At 36.7% G+C, this 17,424-nt stretch overlaps 1 protein-coding gene across 14 annotated transcripts in view; it reads right to left on the reverse strand.

The window, feature by feature from the left end:
* The window catches only part of GABPB1 (GA binding protein transcription factor subunit beta 1), a 76,375-nt gene that overhangs the window by 26,447 nt on the left and 32,504 nt on the right, over nt 1-17,424 (reverse strand). For 8 of the 14 annotated variants that reach the window (XM_078334234.1, XM_078334233.1, XM_078334232.1 and 5 more), the window contains exons 2-4: nt 8,761-8,868; nt 2,570-2,737; nt 138-332 (exon numbers count right to left, since the gene is read on the reverse strand). In XM_078334234.1, coding sequence (XP_078190360.1) covers nt 138-332; nt 2,570-2,737; nt 8,761-8,868 — 471 coding nt within the window. The remainder of the gene's footprint in view (nt 1-137; nt 333-2,569; nt 2,738-8,760; nt 8,869-17,424) is intronic. The other 6 variants (XM_078334239.1, XM_078334237.1, XM_078334236.1 and 3 more) reach the window with 1 other exon arrangement.

The following is a 17,424-nucleotide window of genomic DNA, read 5'->3' on the forward strand; positions in this document are numbered from 1 at the left end:
AAAGGCCTGTCCAAAATAACGAAGTCCAACATGAAAGGCTACAAACTAAATAGTTCAAATAATCCACAACATAAGAGATCCTACTACCAATAAAGCTTCTTTTTCTTTATTTTCTTAAATTAAAAGCCAAAAGTTACCTGTAATATCTCTGCTAAATCTTCATTTCCATTGTCTATTGAAATATCAAATGCAGTTTTACAAAATTTACTTTGTGTGTGTACATCAGCACCATATTTGATTAAAAGTTCCACCACCTCTTGATGATTGTGTTCTGTGGCCCAATGGAGAGCTGTCATCTTTAACATGTCTTTTGCATTGACATCAGCACCATGCTACAAAAATATTTCAAAGAGATTACTAAGATATGAAATATAATATAAAGAATTCCTGATATGAAATTATTACTTCTGTGCTTTAAAGCAAGAACGAATAACATAATCAATTCTTTGTCTATGTTAAATGCATTTACTTCTGTGCTTTAAAGCAAGAACGAATAACATAATCAATTCTTTATTTGTCTATGTTAAATACATGTTCCAGGCTAGGTGCCATGGCTCATGCCTATAATCCCAGCACTTTGGAAGGCCAAGGCGGTTGGATTACCTGAGCTCAGGAGTTTGAAACGAGCCTGAACAACATGGCAAAACCCCATCCCTACAACACAAAAAATACAACAATTAAGGGCTGGCTCACACCTGCAATCCCAGCACTTAGGGAAGCTAAGGCAGGCAAATCACTTGAGCTTAGGAGTTGGATACCAGCCTGACCAACATGGTGAAACCCTATCTCTACTAAAAATATAAAAATTCGCCAGGCATTGTGACACACACCTGTAATCCCAGCTACAGGGGAGACTGAGGCAGAAGAATCGCTGGAACCCGGGAGGCAGTGGTTGCAATAAGCCAAGATCACACCCCGCATTCCAGCCTGGGCAACAGAGCGAAACTTGTCTCAAAAGAAAAAAAAAATACAAAAAAGTAGCGGGGTGTGGTGGCACACACCTGTGGTCCCAGCTACTCAGGAGGCTAAGGTGGGAGGGTTGCTTGAGCCTGAGAGGCAGAGGTTGCAATAAGCCAAGGTCAGCCACTGCACTCCAACCTGGGTGACAGAGTGAGAGACTATCTCAGGGAAAAAAAAAATACACACACACACACATGTTCCAGCAACAATCACCACTTATCTGTCACTTATTCTCTCATGCTGAATTTCCTGTTTTCCCTCTCATTTATTAGGAATGAGGCAATTATTTTTTTTTTTTCAGTCATGCAGCTATGGGCACAAAGAGCTAGAAGGCCTAAGAAATGAAGGAAACTATAAGCATTCCTCTAAAACCTTCTTTAATGTTTCTATGGCAGCTAGTCCCTTGGTTCCTCATTTGCACACACACACACACACACACACACACACACACACACACACACAAAATCCTTTGCTTTCAAAACCAGTGCACCCCAGAAATAAAATAAATTATGGAAAGAAAAGGTGCAATATGAAGAATTAAAAGAAAGCTATCTACAGATATATTGTCCGATATGACAGCTGATAGACACATGTAATTATTGAGCATTTGAAATGTTGCTAGCCACAACAGAGATGTGCTATATGTATAAATACATATTGAAAAATACCAAAAAAATAAAATGTAATATATCTCATTAATAATTTTTTTACTGAACAGGGCACAGTGGCTCATGCCTATAATCCCAGCACTTTGGGAAGTCAGGAGTTCAAGACCAGCCTGACCAACATAATGAAACCCTATCTCTACGAAAAACACAAAAATAGCCAGGCATGGCAGTGGGCACCTGTAATCCCAGCTACTTGGGAGGCTGAAGCAGGAGAACTGCTTGAACCCGGGAGGTGGAGGTTGCTATGAGCCAAGATCATGCCACTGCACTCCAGCCTGGGCAACAAAGCTAGACTCCATCTCAGAAAAAAATAATTAATAATTTTTATACTGATTTCATGTTGAAATGATATTAATCTTTGTATGCATTGGGTTAAATAAAATATAAAATTAGAATTACTTTATAAATGTGGCTACTAGAATATTTAGAATTACAGTATATGGTGATTTGCATTTATGGCTTCCACTGTATTTCTTTTGGATGGGCTGATGTAGAGGCCAGGATAAGAAGGATCAAGCAGAACATCTATCACTCTACGTTTCAGAATTTTCTACATCACTCTAAGGCATTTAGATGATTATAGAAAAATCCCCATTTATATTATTTGCTAATATGTTTGTTAATCATTCAACCCTACTGTTCTCCCTTCCATGAGCATTGTGACTCTAAGACAAAGCTGTAGTCCCTCACCCAAAGGTAGACCAACGTCCAAGAAATCAATTAGTTGACTTAACTAAGAATATACCTAAAGTAAGTTTTGTCCCTCATGAAATGAAAACTGTAAGATAATTTTCACTTAATGGGCTTATTCACACAAAAAATGAAATACTACAGGTAAAATACTAAGTAGGCGTTTAACAAAAACTAGTTTTCTCTACTTCTTATAATAAAGTCTTCGGGGGCTTACTTTTAAAAGCAAAGTGCATAAAGAGAACACACACCTTAAGTAAAACCTCTACTATGCTGGCATGGCCCTCAGAAGCTGCCATATGTAATGGTGTTCGGTCCACTTTGGTTCTGGCATCTCTACTTACACCAGCTCGGAGCAGTACCTCTGTGGTGGAATAATGACCATACTGTGCTGCTAGATGAAGGGGAGAAGTTCCCAGCTGTACCACAGAAAAAAAATCCACATTTACCATTATTGTTAGCACACTTCTGTTTACATAGTAAACAAATTTTCTTTATATTATCTGTTTACATAACTCAAAACTCAAAAGAAATGACTTGATTCATGCTTATCACATCCTCTTCATAGACTCCCTGAAGAATTACCAAACATTCTCAATGAAGAAGAAAATCTATTATTTCTTTTGATTCAAACTTTTTCTTCATTTTTTTTAAATCAGATAAGCTGCCGAAATAAAATTAATCTCATTAGAAATTAGAGATAGAGGCGGGGCACAGTGGCTCACAAAGCCTGTAATCCCAGCACTTTGGGAGGCCAAGGCAGGTGAATCACTTGACGTCAGGAGTTCAAGACCAGCCTGGCTAACATGGTGAAACCCTGTCTCTATTAAAAATACAGAAATTACCCAGGCATGGTGGCACACACCTGTAATCCCAGCTCTTTGGAAGGCCGAGGCAACAGAATTGCTTGAACCCACGAGGCAAAAGTTGCAGTGAGCCAAGATCATGCCACTGCACTCCAGCCTGGGTCAGAGCAAGACTTTGTCGAAAGAAAGAAAGAAAGGAAAGGAAGAAAAAGAAAGAGAGAGAGAGAGAGAAATTAGAGATAGAGTATGAGAGATTTTTCTGTGTATTAGAATGTGTTCTTCATACCAATCACATAAAACTTGCTAAGTTAACTTCATCTGTAAAATTCATATCAAATAAATGTAACAGTGTACATGTTTACTTTCAGTGGATCAAAATTGCTTTGTAGGACATAAAATATTAATGTATTAAAACATCTCAGTGATCTTTTTAAAGGGATTTTTTTCAAAGGAAAATTCTTAGGTCCACTTGCCAAAGTTGAATTAGGACAAAACCAAAACAGTGCCCAATTCTCCTGAAATTGGCTCCACATCATTAAATTGACATCCACAATACATAGAGGGAGTACTAAAATAAGAGGGAAGAAAGATTAAGTTATATCATATGCATTTCTATGCAAAGGCATAGAAAATCCCTACAACTCTCTGATTACCATGTCACTTGATATTCCAAAGAACTAAGATATTTCCCTAGAACATGAAATTTGCTAATTTGGACTAAGGAAATTTACACATATAAATAGTTTACTATGTTATGAAGAGATTAAGTGAGATATATGTACAAAGGTCCTTAGTCCTATCTCTCCCTCCCTCACCACCCCCTCCCATATATATATTTATATATATATATGTCTATATATCTATATATAGATATATACATATATATTTTAAATACATATATATATCTATATATAGATATATAGATTTTTTTTTTCTTTTTAAATTAGAGACAGGGCCTCACTGTGCTGCCCAAGCTGGGGTGCAATGGCTATTCACAGGTACAATTATCACACACTATAGCTTTGAACTGCTGGGCTCAAGCAATCTGTCCACCTCAGCCTCCAGAGTAGCTGGGACTATAGGCACACACCAACGAACCCAGATAAACCTTATATTTTTAAAGGAAGGTCATCCTAGCAGATCAAAGAAGATCCTTAAACAATCCTTTCTTTTTCCATGCTTCTTCAATTTTTCTATAATTAGCGCTTTCTACACTCTTAAATTTCAGTATTTAATGAAAATATCTCAACAGCCCATTTACCAACCAGGAGTTTTGCTCAGCTTGACATTAGGATCTACTTTAGTATTTTTGTCTTCTGAGACCTTCCCTTCTTGGTTATTGATGCAAAACATACACACATATATGAAGGATTTGTTTGTTTATTTGTTTTTTTCTGAGACACAGCTTCACTCTGGCACTCAGGCTGGAGTACACTGAGGTGATTATAGCTCACTGTACCTTCAAACTCCTGAGCTCAAGCGAGCTTCCTCCCTCAGCCTCCTAAAGTGCTGGGATTATGGATGTGAGCCACCACATGTGGCTATGTAGTTTTTATAGTTTTTTGGGTTTTCTTTTTCTTAATTCATTTTTTTAGAGACAGGTTCTTGCTCTGTTGCCCAGGCTAGAGTGCAATAGAGCAACTGTAGCTCACTGTAACCTCTAACTCATAGGCTCAAGCAATCTTCCCATCTCAGCTTCCAGAGTAGCTAAAACTACAGACTAAGCCACCAAGCCTACCTATTTTTTTGTTCCCCTTCTCTTTTTTTTTTTTTTTTTTTTTTCTTGAGATGGGGTCTCACTATGTTGCCCATGCTGGTCTTGAACTTCTGGCCTCAAGTAATCCACCAGCAGTTCAGCCTTCCAAAGTGCTGGGATTACAAGCGTAAGCCACTGTGCTCGGCCGATATACGTAGATTAAAGAAAAATAATAAGGCAAACATCTGTGAATCAACACCACAGTCCAGAAATAAAACATCGCCAGTAATTTAAATCTGGCCAGGTGCAGTGGCTCATGCCTATAAACCCAGCATTTTGGGAGACCAAGACGGGTGGATCACCTGAGGTCAGGAGTTTGAGAGCCTGACCAACATGGTGAAATCCTATCTACTAAAAATAAGAAATTAGCCAGGTGAGATGGCAGGTGCCTGTAATCCCAGCTACTTGGAAGGCTGAGGCAGGAGAATAGCTTGAACCTGGGAGACAGAGGTTGCAGTGAGCCAAGATCAAGCTACTGCATTCCAGCCTGGGCAACACAGCGAGACTCTGTCTTAAAAAAAAATTTTTTTTAAAAACTTCCCACATGCCACTCCCTAATCACAAGCCCCACACCAGCCCCAGAAGTAACTAATATCTTGAATTCTGTGGCAAGCATTTCTTTGTTTTCTTCATATCACTTCTATTTCCCTAAATAATATACTTTGGTTTTGCCTGAGTTTTATTCAGATAGAATAATATTGCATGCATTTCTGTCACTTGCCTTCTTTTGCTTGGTATTAAATTCATGAGATTCACCATATTAATAAATATAAGTACAGCTTACTATATTCTGTGTTCTACAATATTCCACTGAATGAATAAACCACAATTAATTTACCCAATCTAATCTACTGATGAACATTTGGGTTTCTAGTTTTTTCGTTATTAAGAATAATGTTGCTGCTAAATACAGTAGTTTTATACATGTTTCAAGCACATGAACAAGTTTCTCAGGAATATTCTTAGAAGTTCAACTGCTACATCATACAGTATGCACATCTTCAAATTTGCTACATGCTGCCAAACTGTCTTCCAAAACGATTATACCAGTTCCATACTTCCACCCAAATTATGTGACTTCCCACCATCTCCTCACCAAGCCTTGGTACTATTCAACTGCTTTTGTTAATCTGATGGATATATAATAGTAGTTCATAATTTTACTTTGCATTTGCCCAAATGTAAATGTAGCTGAGTATCTTTTCATGTTTATTGTTCAAATTTTCTCCTTGGTAAAGTACCACATCAAGTCAGTCTTCTATTGCCTTGTCTTTTTATTGCTGACTCATGGGAATTCCTTATGTATTTGGATACTAATCCTTCTTACGATCTTTTTGTTTTTGGGAGTCTCAGGTAGATCATGAGGTCAGGAGTTCGAGACCGGTCTGGCCAACATAGTGAAACCCCACCTCTACTAAAAATACAAAAAAATAGCCAGGTGGTGGGAGGCACCTGCAATCCTAGCTACTCGGGAGGCGGAGGCAAGAGAATCACTTGAACCTGGGACATGGAGGTTGCAGTGAGCCAAAATCATGCCATTGCACTTCAGGCCAGCCAACAATGCAAGACTCTATTTCAAAACAAAAAAAAAAAAAAGATCTTTTTGTCTTGAGTTACTACAGCATCATTATGATGCATCTAGATATGGATTAGTTTTTAAATTGATCCTGCTGGAGATTTGTTAGGTTACTCAAATCTGTGGGCTGCCATCTTTTAGTTCTGGAAAATTCTCAGCAGTTGCCTCTTCAAAGTATTTCATCCCTATTTTTGCTCTTTTTGTGGATCTATGATCAGATGTTAGACTTTTTCACATGATCCTTCATGACTCTTAACATCTGTTAAATAATTTATTATTAAATAATAAATTATTTAATAAATAATTTATTTATTAAAATAAATAAATAAATCTATTAATTTATTTTAATAGATTAAATATTTAATCTATTTAATTAAATATTTTAATTAAATTAAATATTTAATTAAACATCTGTTTAATCTGTTACTAAAATCTTATCTCAAGTCCTTATGGGTCTGCTTCTGTTGTCAGTTGTTTTACCAGGTTATTGTTCAAACTGCCATGTGTTCGTGTGTTTAGTTATTTCTGACTGCTCACTTTTCTTTGAATTTCATCTGTGGCTATGAAGCCTGGGATGAAGGCAGGTTCCTCCAGAGAAGATATTCATTTGCTTCTGTCAGGAATCTGGGGTAATCTATAGTCCAAAGATCACTTCAAATTCATTTCTCAATTCACAGCTTTTTAAACTAAACACGTTGTTTTTTTTTTTCTTTTTTGAGACAGAGTCTCACTCTGTCACCCAGGCCGGAGTACAGTGGCCCAATCTCGGATCACCACAATGTTCGCCTTTCAGGTTCAAGTGATTCTCCTGCCTCAGCCTCCCAAGTAGTTGGGATTACACGCAAGTGCCACCACGCCCAGCTAATTTTTGTATTTTTAGTAAAGACAGGGTTTCACCATGTTGGTCCGGCTGGTTGAGAACTCCTGACCTTGTGATCCACCTGCCTCGGCCTCCCAAAGTGATGGGATGACAGGCATGAGCCATCACACCTGGCCTGACTACACAAATATTTATGAGTTCAGGCTGCAAGTGTGTATAAGGGATGCCTTGTGATTCCAAATTCTTACTATCAATTTTTTTCCCGCTCTCCATTTGATGTCTTGGTTCACATCAGCTCATTTTCTTTGAAGCATCAAGGCAACAGGGGCAGGTAGCAGAAGAGACAGGGTATTTCTGCTTTACCCTTACATTAAAGGTACAGCTCTTTGGGATTACAGAATTATGAGATCCCCTATTAGACTTCTCTCCATAAACAGTCTCAGGTCTTTAGCTTTAATACCCCAAGCCAGTGAGGTGGAAAAACCACCAGGCAAATGTGAGTTCACCTGATGTTCTTAGGGTAAAATTTCTCTGTGTTCTAGCCTTCACTTGGTTTTACAGGTTGATAATCTCTTTCTTTCTAACTCAGAAGTGTACTTAAGGAAAATTTTCCTTAAAATATTTAATCAAAAAGTCTTTATTCTTTAAAAATACCAGGTTGAAACATATATGGGTGAAATGATATAGTCCCTGGAATTTGCTTCAAAATAATACAGAACAAAAAATTATACAGTAGATGGAGTTATAGAGGAAACAAGATTCATCACAATTTGATAATTTTTGAAGTTGGGTAAAGGGTATTACAGGGGTTGATATATATTTGAAATTTTCCATAATAAAAAATTTTTGTTTTTGATGAAAAATTTACAAATAGCATGGAACAAAGGAAGGCAAAAACAATAAAATCAAAAATCTGGAATTTTCAGTTGTTACCAATAGGAGGGTTAATTCAGATTCCTAGCATTCCAAATCCCTAAGACAATACTTTTATTTGCCCCCAGACTTCTTTTTATAGTTGTCAAGATCTCATTCCCATTCCTTTCTTCCTCTTTGGTCATGTTTGCAATAGTTTTACAAGTAATAACTGAAACATAAACTTGTTTTTCTTTTTAGAAACAACTATAACACTAACTCCAATCTTTATCAGTATCTTTCTTAATTATACATTCTACCTGTGCTATTTATAAGACCTTTAAATTAAATACTAAATAGATACATTTTTATATTCATGCCACATTAATGCATTCCAAAGCTTGAAGGAAAAACTCTTCTTTGGATGAAATATTTGGATAAGGTTGTCCAATATCGAAGAAAATAATATAAACTACTTCTTTTAACAAAGGTATAATTCTAAAATAATAAACACATTTGCAAAAAAATATTTTTTGCCACTCACAAACACAATACTAACTACATTTTTCTCTGGAAAAACTCAAAAATGAGAAGAAGAAAAAAACACACACAACATTAAAATAATTCTTTACCCAGTCTGTAGTAAAAGGAGCTCCATTTGCCATCAAAATACGAACTTCATCATCTTGACCTGCTCGTGCCGCTTCTAAAAGCTTCTTTCCCAAATCTACCAGGGACATCTAAATAGAACATAGATGAATTGAACATCAAAATCTCCATTTATTCTTTATGACATGGGATTTTCCCTTCCTGTCTTTATTAATAAGTCAATTCTCAATTATCCCTTCAAAAGAGTTTCTTATGGTTAATTTTAAATTACAGATCATAGAAAAGCAATTTATATTTGAATTTTTGAATCTATTTTCCTTTCTCATTAAGTTTTTACTTAGAATAAAAGTTTAAATTCTCCAAATACACCTGCTAAAAGACAGAAGAGGTAAGAAGCAGAGAAAAGCTGGTCTAAATGTTTTTTTTTTTTGAGACAGCCTCGCCCTGTCACCCAGGTTGGAATGCAGTGGCATGATCTCAGCTCACTGCAACCTCTGCCTCCTGGGTTCAAGCAATTCTTCTGCCTCAGCCTCCTAAGTAGCTGGGACTACAGGCATGCACCACCATGCTCAGCTAATTTTTGTATTTTCAGTAGAGATGGGGTTTCACCATGTAGGCCAGGCTGGTCTCAAACACCTGACCTCAAACAATCTGCCCACCTCGGCCTCCCAAAGTGCTGGGATTACAGGCGTGAGCCACCGCGCCCAGCCAAGCTGGTCTAAAATTTAAAACTGGCAACTAATTGTTTTCACTGGAGGGTTTGTAGCAATAAAATTTTTCATAGAAGTAAATAAAGTGCAAGATATTGTCCTCTGTTGCTGGTGCAAATTAAACTAAACTTACCATAATTTTTTTTTTTTGAGATGGAGTTTCACTGTTATTACCCAGACTGGAGTGCAATGGCACAATCTCGGCTCACCGCAACCTCTGCCTTCTGGGTTCAAGCAATTCTCCTGCCTCAGCCTCCTGAGTAGCTGGGACTACAGGTGCGCACCACCATGCCCCATTAATTTTTGTATTTTTAGTAGAGACAGGGTTTCACCTTGTTGACCAGGATGGTCTTGATCTCTTGACCTCGTGATCCACCCGCCTCAGCCTCCCAAAGTGCTGGGATTATAGGCGTGAGCCACCACGCCCAGCCACTTACCATAAATTTTTTTGCAATAGTAAATGTGTTCAAAATTTTAAAATACAAATTTCTGCCCTCATACATGCAATGTATATTTAAGTTCTTCCAGAAAGTAAACAATTCACATTCTATGAAAATACTGAAAAGACAATACTAGTAATATGAATAGACTATTTGTCTCATTAAGAGGCTAAATGTGGTGGCTCACTTCTGTAATCCCAGCAGTTTTGGAGACTGAGACAGGTGGATCACTTGAGGCCAGGAGTTCAAGACCAGCCTGGCCAACATGGTGAAACCCTCATCTCTACTAAAAATAAAAAATTGGCTGGGCAGAGGGGCTCATGTCTGTAGTCCCAGCTACTCATGAAGCTGAGGCATAAGAATCACTTGAACCGGGGAGGTGGAGATTGCAGTGAGCCAAGATCGTGCCACTGCATTCCAGCCTGGGAGACAAAGTAAACTTTTTTCAAAAAAAGAAAAAAGCTGGAAAGAATATCTTGTATCTTGAAATAAATATATCTGAAAAGGCTAATGTCCCAGCCTAGGGTGTGAGGTGTGTGTGGGTGGCATAGATGTGTGTGTGTTTGTGTCTTCTTGAATAAGAAATATTAAAATATGTGTCAGAAAAAAGATTAGGACAGTAGAATATAGGTAAATTAAGATTTGAATGTATCACATGATGAAACCCAGTCTCTACTAAAAATTACAAAAAAAAAAAAAAAGATTTGAATGTATCCTAAACATTCAAATTCAAGGGGTAACAGTTCTGAGAAAAAAGTTTCCAAACTGAGAAAGGCTAAGTAGCTGGAAAATTACTCAATTATGTTATACAGTATCGTAAGGAAAAGCAGAATTGTAAGCCTGTAGTGAAGGGACTATATGGAACCCCTAAGATTTACAATGAAAAAAAATGTGCCTGGGGTATGAATTTGTCTCAAAGAAAAGTATATATTCTGAGGGTTAGGTAAGTAGTCAAGAGGAAAAAAGTTATAAAGAGAATAATGGCAGGTTGACTAGTGTATCTCTACCTAGTATGAAGAACCATTACAGGCTGAGTATCCCTAAACCAAAAAACTGAAATCTGAATCTTTTTTGAGCATCATAGGAAATGCTCATTGAGGCATTTCAGATTTTGCATTTTTGCATTAGTGATGCTGAACCAGTAAGTATTAACGCAAATACTCCAAAATCTGAAAAAAAAAAAATCTGAAACACTTCTGGACTTAAGTATTTCAGATAAAGGATACTCAACCTGCACTCAAGAAGGAAGAAAAAGGAATGTGTGTGAGAAGGAAGTTGGCAAACGGGGCTTGAAAAGTTATAGCCAGGCGCAGTGGCTCACGTCTATAATCCCAGCACTTTGGGAGGCTGAGGCAGGCAGATTAAGAGGTCAGGGGTTTGAGACCAGCCTGACCAACATGATGAAACCCTGTCTCTACTAAAAAGACAAAAATTAGCCAGGCCTGGTGCCATGCGCCTGTAATCCCAGCTACTCGGGAGACTGATGGAAGAGAATCGCTTGAACCCAGGAGGCAGAGGTTGCGGTAAGCCAAGAGTACACCACTGCACTCCAGCCTGGATGAGAGCATGAGGCTCCCTCTCAAAAAAAAAAAAAAGAAAAAGAAAAGTTTTTTCTGCCAGGAAGAAATAAAATGTTCTACATTAAAAGGGATGTTAAGAAATCTAAAAGGGGTAATTATAAAGCTGTCCATGAAAATACACAGAATTACGCCTATGTTTTTCAGTATATTAAGTAAAATGGGAATAACCAAGCACAGAAGAGGTAACCAGGGACAAATACTAACACTTGGAGGCTTGCACAATAATTAGGTGAGATATACATATCCCAAACAGACTTTTTGTCACCACACAGGAAATAATTTCTTAGAATTGTTTCATTTGTAGAGATAAAAATAATCTATATTATGGCCGGATGCAGTGGCTCAAACCTGGAATCCCACTACTCTGGGAGGTCAAGGCGGGTGAATCCCTTGAGGTCAGGAGTTCGAGACCAGTCTGGCCAACAAGGTGAAACTCCATCTCTACTAAAAATTCAATCCAGCCTGGGCAACAGAGCGAGACTTCATCTCAAAAAAAAAAAAAAAAAAGCTGTATTATTTCCTGTAGTAAAAAAAATAAGAAAAACAACCACATACACTTGTGGGATTTATATGGGTTTTTAAAATACACTTTTTTGTGATACTTATAACATTTTCATCCTTGAATTTCTGATTTCCTTTTCTTCTCCTATTCTCTCATACCTTGATACAGTCACGGAAAGCCAAGATACTCCTCAATCCTGCTTAAGGGTACAAAAATCTATAGAGATTACTAATCTCCAATGAGGCATTTTTTCCTAGAGAATACGTAATCGCTGGACAATAAAAAATAACATCATATTCAACAGGAAAGAAACCTGCAAAAATAATTTCCTATTAAAGGCAGGATAAGCCAGAAAGAAACTGACCTCTCTCCTACAGAAGTACAGTAAAATCTAAACTGGTCACACTAACAAATACAGCATCTATACTCTGAATGATAAAAATCTGGCTTTATGATGAAACATATCTTTCCAAAAATATACATTTTAAATAGGTTTTATACAGGTAATATAAAATCAGTTTGCATTCATTCAGCTACATACTGCCAAATGGTTTAGATATCTGAATAGCTTTTATGAAGTGCCAGTTTAGGGCTTTTCCCTATTTTTAGAAATTGGGTTGTCTGTCTTTTTCTTATTGATTTGTAAACATTCTCACATATGTTCTGGATTTGAGTCCTTTGTCAAATGTAACAAGTATTATAAATGTCTCTGTCCAGAACACTGATTTTTGACTCCCCATCTTATGTTCTTTCTTTGATATCACATAGCATTTTCTATGGGTAGATAATTGTTGGGTCTCATAAAAATGTGCAACTTCTACATATTAAAAAAAATTGAAATAAAGTAAGAAATGGCAAGGAAATATATTTACCACAAAAATGACTAGGAGAAACATTAGTGTTTTTACTTATTTAAAAGTTCTGACTCAAAATGAAAATGGGGGAAAAATAAACAGTAAGAACCCAGCACATCAATATTGAAAAGGCAGGATCTTACATTTTACAGGAAAAAAAAATAGAAATAATTCACAAGGGCAAAAATGCTCAGTGTCACTGCTAATCTGGTTAATATAAAGTAATAATTTTAAAGTAATCTTGCCGTCAAGAATTAGGTGAAACTGATACTTTGATACACTGACAACTCAGATATGCTGATAGTAATATAAACGGATCAGCTTTATTTTTTAGTCAATTTGGCAAATTTAACAAGTTACAAAAACATCCAAGTTGATTGATCCAACAAGTGATCCCACTTCTAAGAACCTATTCTAAAGAAAAAACATACTGAAACAGATGTATCAATAAAGATTACATATGTATATATATATTATATATAACTTTTATAATGTAAACTATCTAAAGGTAAGAAAATGATTGAATTGTAGACTCTAAAGGAACAAAATGCAGTAATTTAACATAATAGTTCTGAAACTATATAACAACAAAAACTTATGCCACATTATGAAAATATATAAAACTTTTGAATGTCAAAATATGCATAAAAGTATAAAATACTGAAAAATATTAACAATTGTTTAGGATGGTATGATTATGGGAAATTTTGTCCTCATTTTACAAAGTTTCTGTAATGTTATATATTACCAAATTAAAAAAATTTTTTTTCTTTTAATTTTTTTTTTTTTTAGAGACAGAATTTCACTCTGTCACCCAGGCTGTAGGGCAATGGCGTGATCTCGGCTCACTGCAACCTTATCTTCCTGGGTTCAAGCGATTCTCCTGCCTCAGCCTCCCAAGTAGCTGGGATTACAGGTACCCACCACTACGCCCAGCTAACTTTTGTATATTTAGTAGAGACAGGGTATCACCATGTTGACCAAACTGGTCTTAAACTCCTGACCTCAGGTGATCCACCCACCTCGGCCTCCCAAAGTGCTGGGATTACAGGCCTAAATCCCGCGCCCAGCCCAAAAATGTTTTTTTCAAAGGGAAAAATTACACTGTACGACTGTCAACTAAGCAAATGCTAACATTAAGGAAAGTTTTATGTTCCTGACTTACTAGATAGAATGAATGGAAAAAATAAAGAAAACGTAGGATATTGAGAACTTAGAACATGCATCTGCTTACATGAATTACAATAAAATGATGAAGCATTTGGACAAATCAAGTTTCTCCATAATTATCCAATTGTCTTAATTATTCAAAACACCTCACAGTCAAGGAGCTAATATACTTAAGTTACTCTGTTTTTTGTTTTTTTTTTTTTTAAAGAGACAAGGTCACGCTATGATGCCCAGGCTGGAGTGCAGTTGCTAATCACAGGAGTGATCCCACTGCCGATCAGCACGGGAGTTTTGACCTGCTTCGTTTCCGACCTGGGCCGATTCACCCCTCCTTAGGCAACCTGGTGGTCCCCTGCTCCCAGGAGGTCACCATAGTGATGTCGAACTTAATGCAGACACCCAATCAGCATAGCGCACTACAGCCCAGAACTCCTAGGCTCAAGCGATCCCACCTCAGTCTCCCGAGTAGCTGGGACTACAGGCACGAGCCACCGCGCCCGGCAAGTTATTCTGGTTTTAAAATTCCACGATCAGTACAGCCATATGATAAATTAATGTAGATGGATTCTTGGAAATCAGTGGTTCTCACTGGTAGCAGCACTGCCCCCTAGAGGGCCCTTTGTTTGTTTATGGAGGCATTTTGGGGATTGAAGGTGAGGATACTCTGTTCGCATTTAATGTGCAAATGCCTTGGATACTAAGGTCCAACAAAGGAGGGAATAATCCTGTAGGACAAAGAATTGTCACATGTTCTAAATAATTTTCAAGATTCCATTGAAAATTTATCTAAGGATAGAATCTAACATGTAAACAAAATATATTTTTTCTACAGTGTTAATGTATCCCAAATATTCTGGAATGCAGCCATACCGTAAAGCTGTTTGTTTTGTTCAGAAATTTACTAAGAGTTGTTCACCATTTTGGAAAATCATGTCAATGCCACTCTGGCATCTGCATCGCCAATATCACATATCAATCTGCTTGTCCAGCTATCACATTCACAGTGATTTTATGTGCCGGCATAGGCAATTTTACTACATCACTGTGACATCTAATGTAGTGTGCTTGAGTATTTGTCTCTTTCTGACATGGAATTTTACTTTTGTTGCCCAGGCTGGAGTGCAGTGGAACGACCTTGGCTCACCACAACCTCTGCCTCTGAGGTTCAAGTGATTCTCCTGCCTTAGCCTCTCGAGTAGCTGGGATAACAGGCATATACCACCACACTCAACTAATTTTATATTTTTAGTAGAGACGAGATTTCTCTGTGTTTGCCAGGCTGGTCTTGAACTCCCGACCTCAGTGATCCACCCGCCTCAGCCTCCCAAAGTGCTGAGACTTTTTACATATTTTAATACATTTAATACATATTTTATTATAAATTGTTTCTTTTCTAATTCTTTTTTATATTGTAATCAAAACCTGATTTTTTTGAAATTATACAGATCAGTAATGTTAACTATGATTTTCTTTCTTTTCTTTTGAGATAGAGTCTGTTACCCAGGCTGGAGTACAGTGGTGAGATCATGGCTCATCACAGGCTCAACTGATCCTCCTGCCTCAGCCTCCCAAGTAGCTACAACTACAGTAGTATACCACCACACCCAGCTAATTTTTGTATTTTTTGTAGAGATGGGTTTTTGCCATGTTGCCCAGGCTGGTCTTGAACTCCTGGGCTTAAGCAATCTGCCTACTGCAGTCTCCCAACATGCTGGGAGTATAGGCATGAGCCACTGCACTGAGAAACTATGATTTTCATTTAAAGTTAGCAAAAAGGGCATTAAAATATGTCTTATAAAAAGGTGGCAATGAATCTATTAAGATTGAAAATCATTGGAAGAAAATACACGAAATCAAGCAAGACAAAAATCAAAGGTGCTCTGATTTTCTTGTCAAAATAATTAGTAAACTTTTAAATAATGAAAACACCAAAATGTAGCATTTTCACTTCTAATTCTCACCTAGAAGAGACCATACACACTCATAATAGTTTTTGACCCTTTTTAATAAGACAACTAAATTGACCACATGGAGCATAACTCCAGGTCAAGTCACTAATTTTACTCAGTTCAATATCTATATCTTAAAATCCTAGTCAGGAAAAGTGACTCAAGCCTATAATCCCAGCACTTTGGGAGGATAAGAAGGGCAGATCACTTGAGGCCAGGAGTTTGAGACCAGCATGGCCAACATGGTGAAACTCCACCTGTCTCTACTAAAAAATACAAAAATTAGCCGGGTGTGATCCCAGCTACTCAGGTAGCTGAGGCAGGAGAATTGCTGAACCCAGGAGGCAAAGGCTGCAGTGAACCAAGATTGCTCCACTGCACTCCAGCCTGGGCAACAGAGCAAGACTCCATCTCCAAAACAAACAAACAAAAATCCTAAGACATAAAATGCTAGATTTTTTAAAAAATCATTTAATTTAATAATAAAAACATATTGCTCTTTTGGTGTGGCAAATACATTTTTTGCTCCAATTAAAATATATGTTAATAATAAATTTATTATACGAACTAGCTACTTTTGCTCAAAAGTACATGCCAAGAGGGCCATCTGGTGGCAACAGGAATTACTAGCAATAATTACATGTTAAAACATAAGAGTCTCTTTTGTTTTGAATTTCTATAACTGACAGATTTACAGCTTATAGAGTTGTTGTGAGGATTATAGCATCTACTGCACATGAAAATTCTATAAAATCATAAAGTAATAGTTCCATGTGACTGGTCACCAGCACTCTTGAATAAAAATATGAATTTTTTAATGTTTACACCTATTATAAATATATTTAATAAGCTTCTTCTCACATTAAAAATTTAAAATACACTTGCCACATAATTCTTACACTCAATGAGTACAATTATATATTCAATATAAATCTCCTAAAGATTTTCCCCACGCAATTTTGTATTATACACGCATCCAAAGTCTAAAATGTTCATACTCTTTGGCCTAGTAATTCTACTCATATAAACCTATCATAAGGAAACTACTCAAAATCGAACTATATTAATACTAATGTTATTTAAAATAAGAAAAAAACCAACTACAATGATTAAAGAAATTAAGATATGTCATAATGGAATAATGTAGTGATTTGTTTATTTTATATTTTATTATGGAAAATTTGTAGTATATACAAAGTAGGCAGTAGTATAATAAATTCCCACATAGCTACCATTTAAATATTATCATTTTACAGCCGACTCATTTTCCACCTACACCCACTATTTTGAAGTGTTAGATATTATATCATATTATCTCTAAATATTTCAGTACAGATTTCTAAAAGATAAAAATCTTTTTAAAGTACTACTACATATATTCCTTTGAAAATATTATTTACAAACAGTAACAGTTTAAGAATCAGAACTCTAAGTTGTATATATACCACGATCTTGCTAGAAAAACACTTGGAAGCAATGTAC

The sequence above is a fragment of the Callithrix jacchus genome, chromosome 8 (assembly GCF_049354715.1).
Source record: "Callithrix jacchus isolate 240 chromosome 8, calJac240_pri, whole genome shotgun sequence".
NCBI classification, from domain to species: Eukaryota; Metazoa; Chordata; class Mammalia; order Primates; family Cebidae; genus Callithrix; species Callithrix jacchus.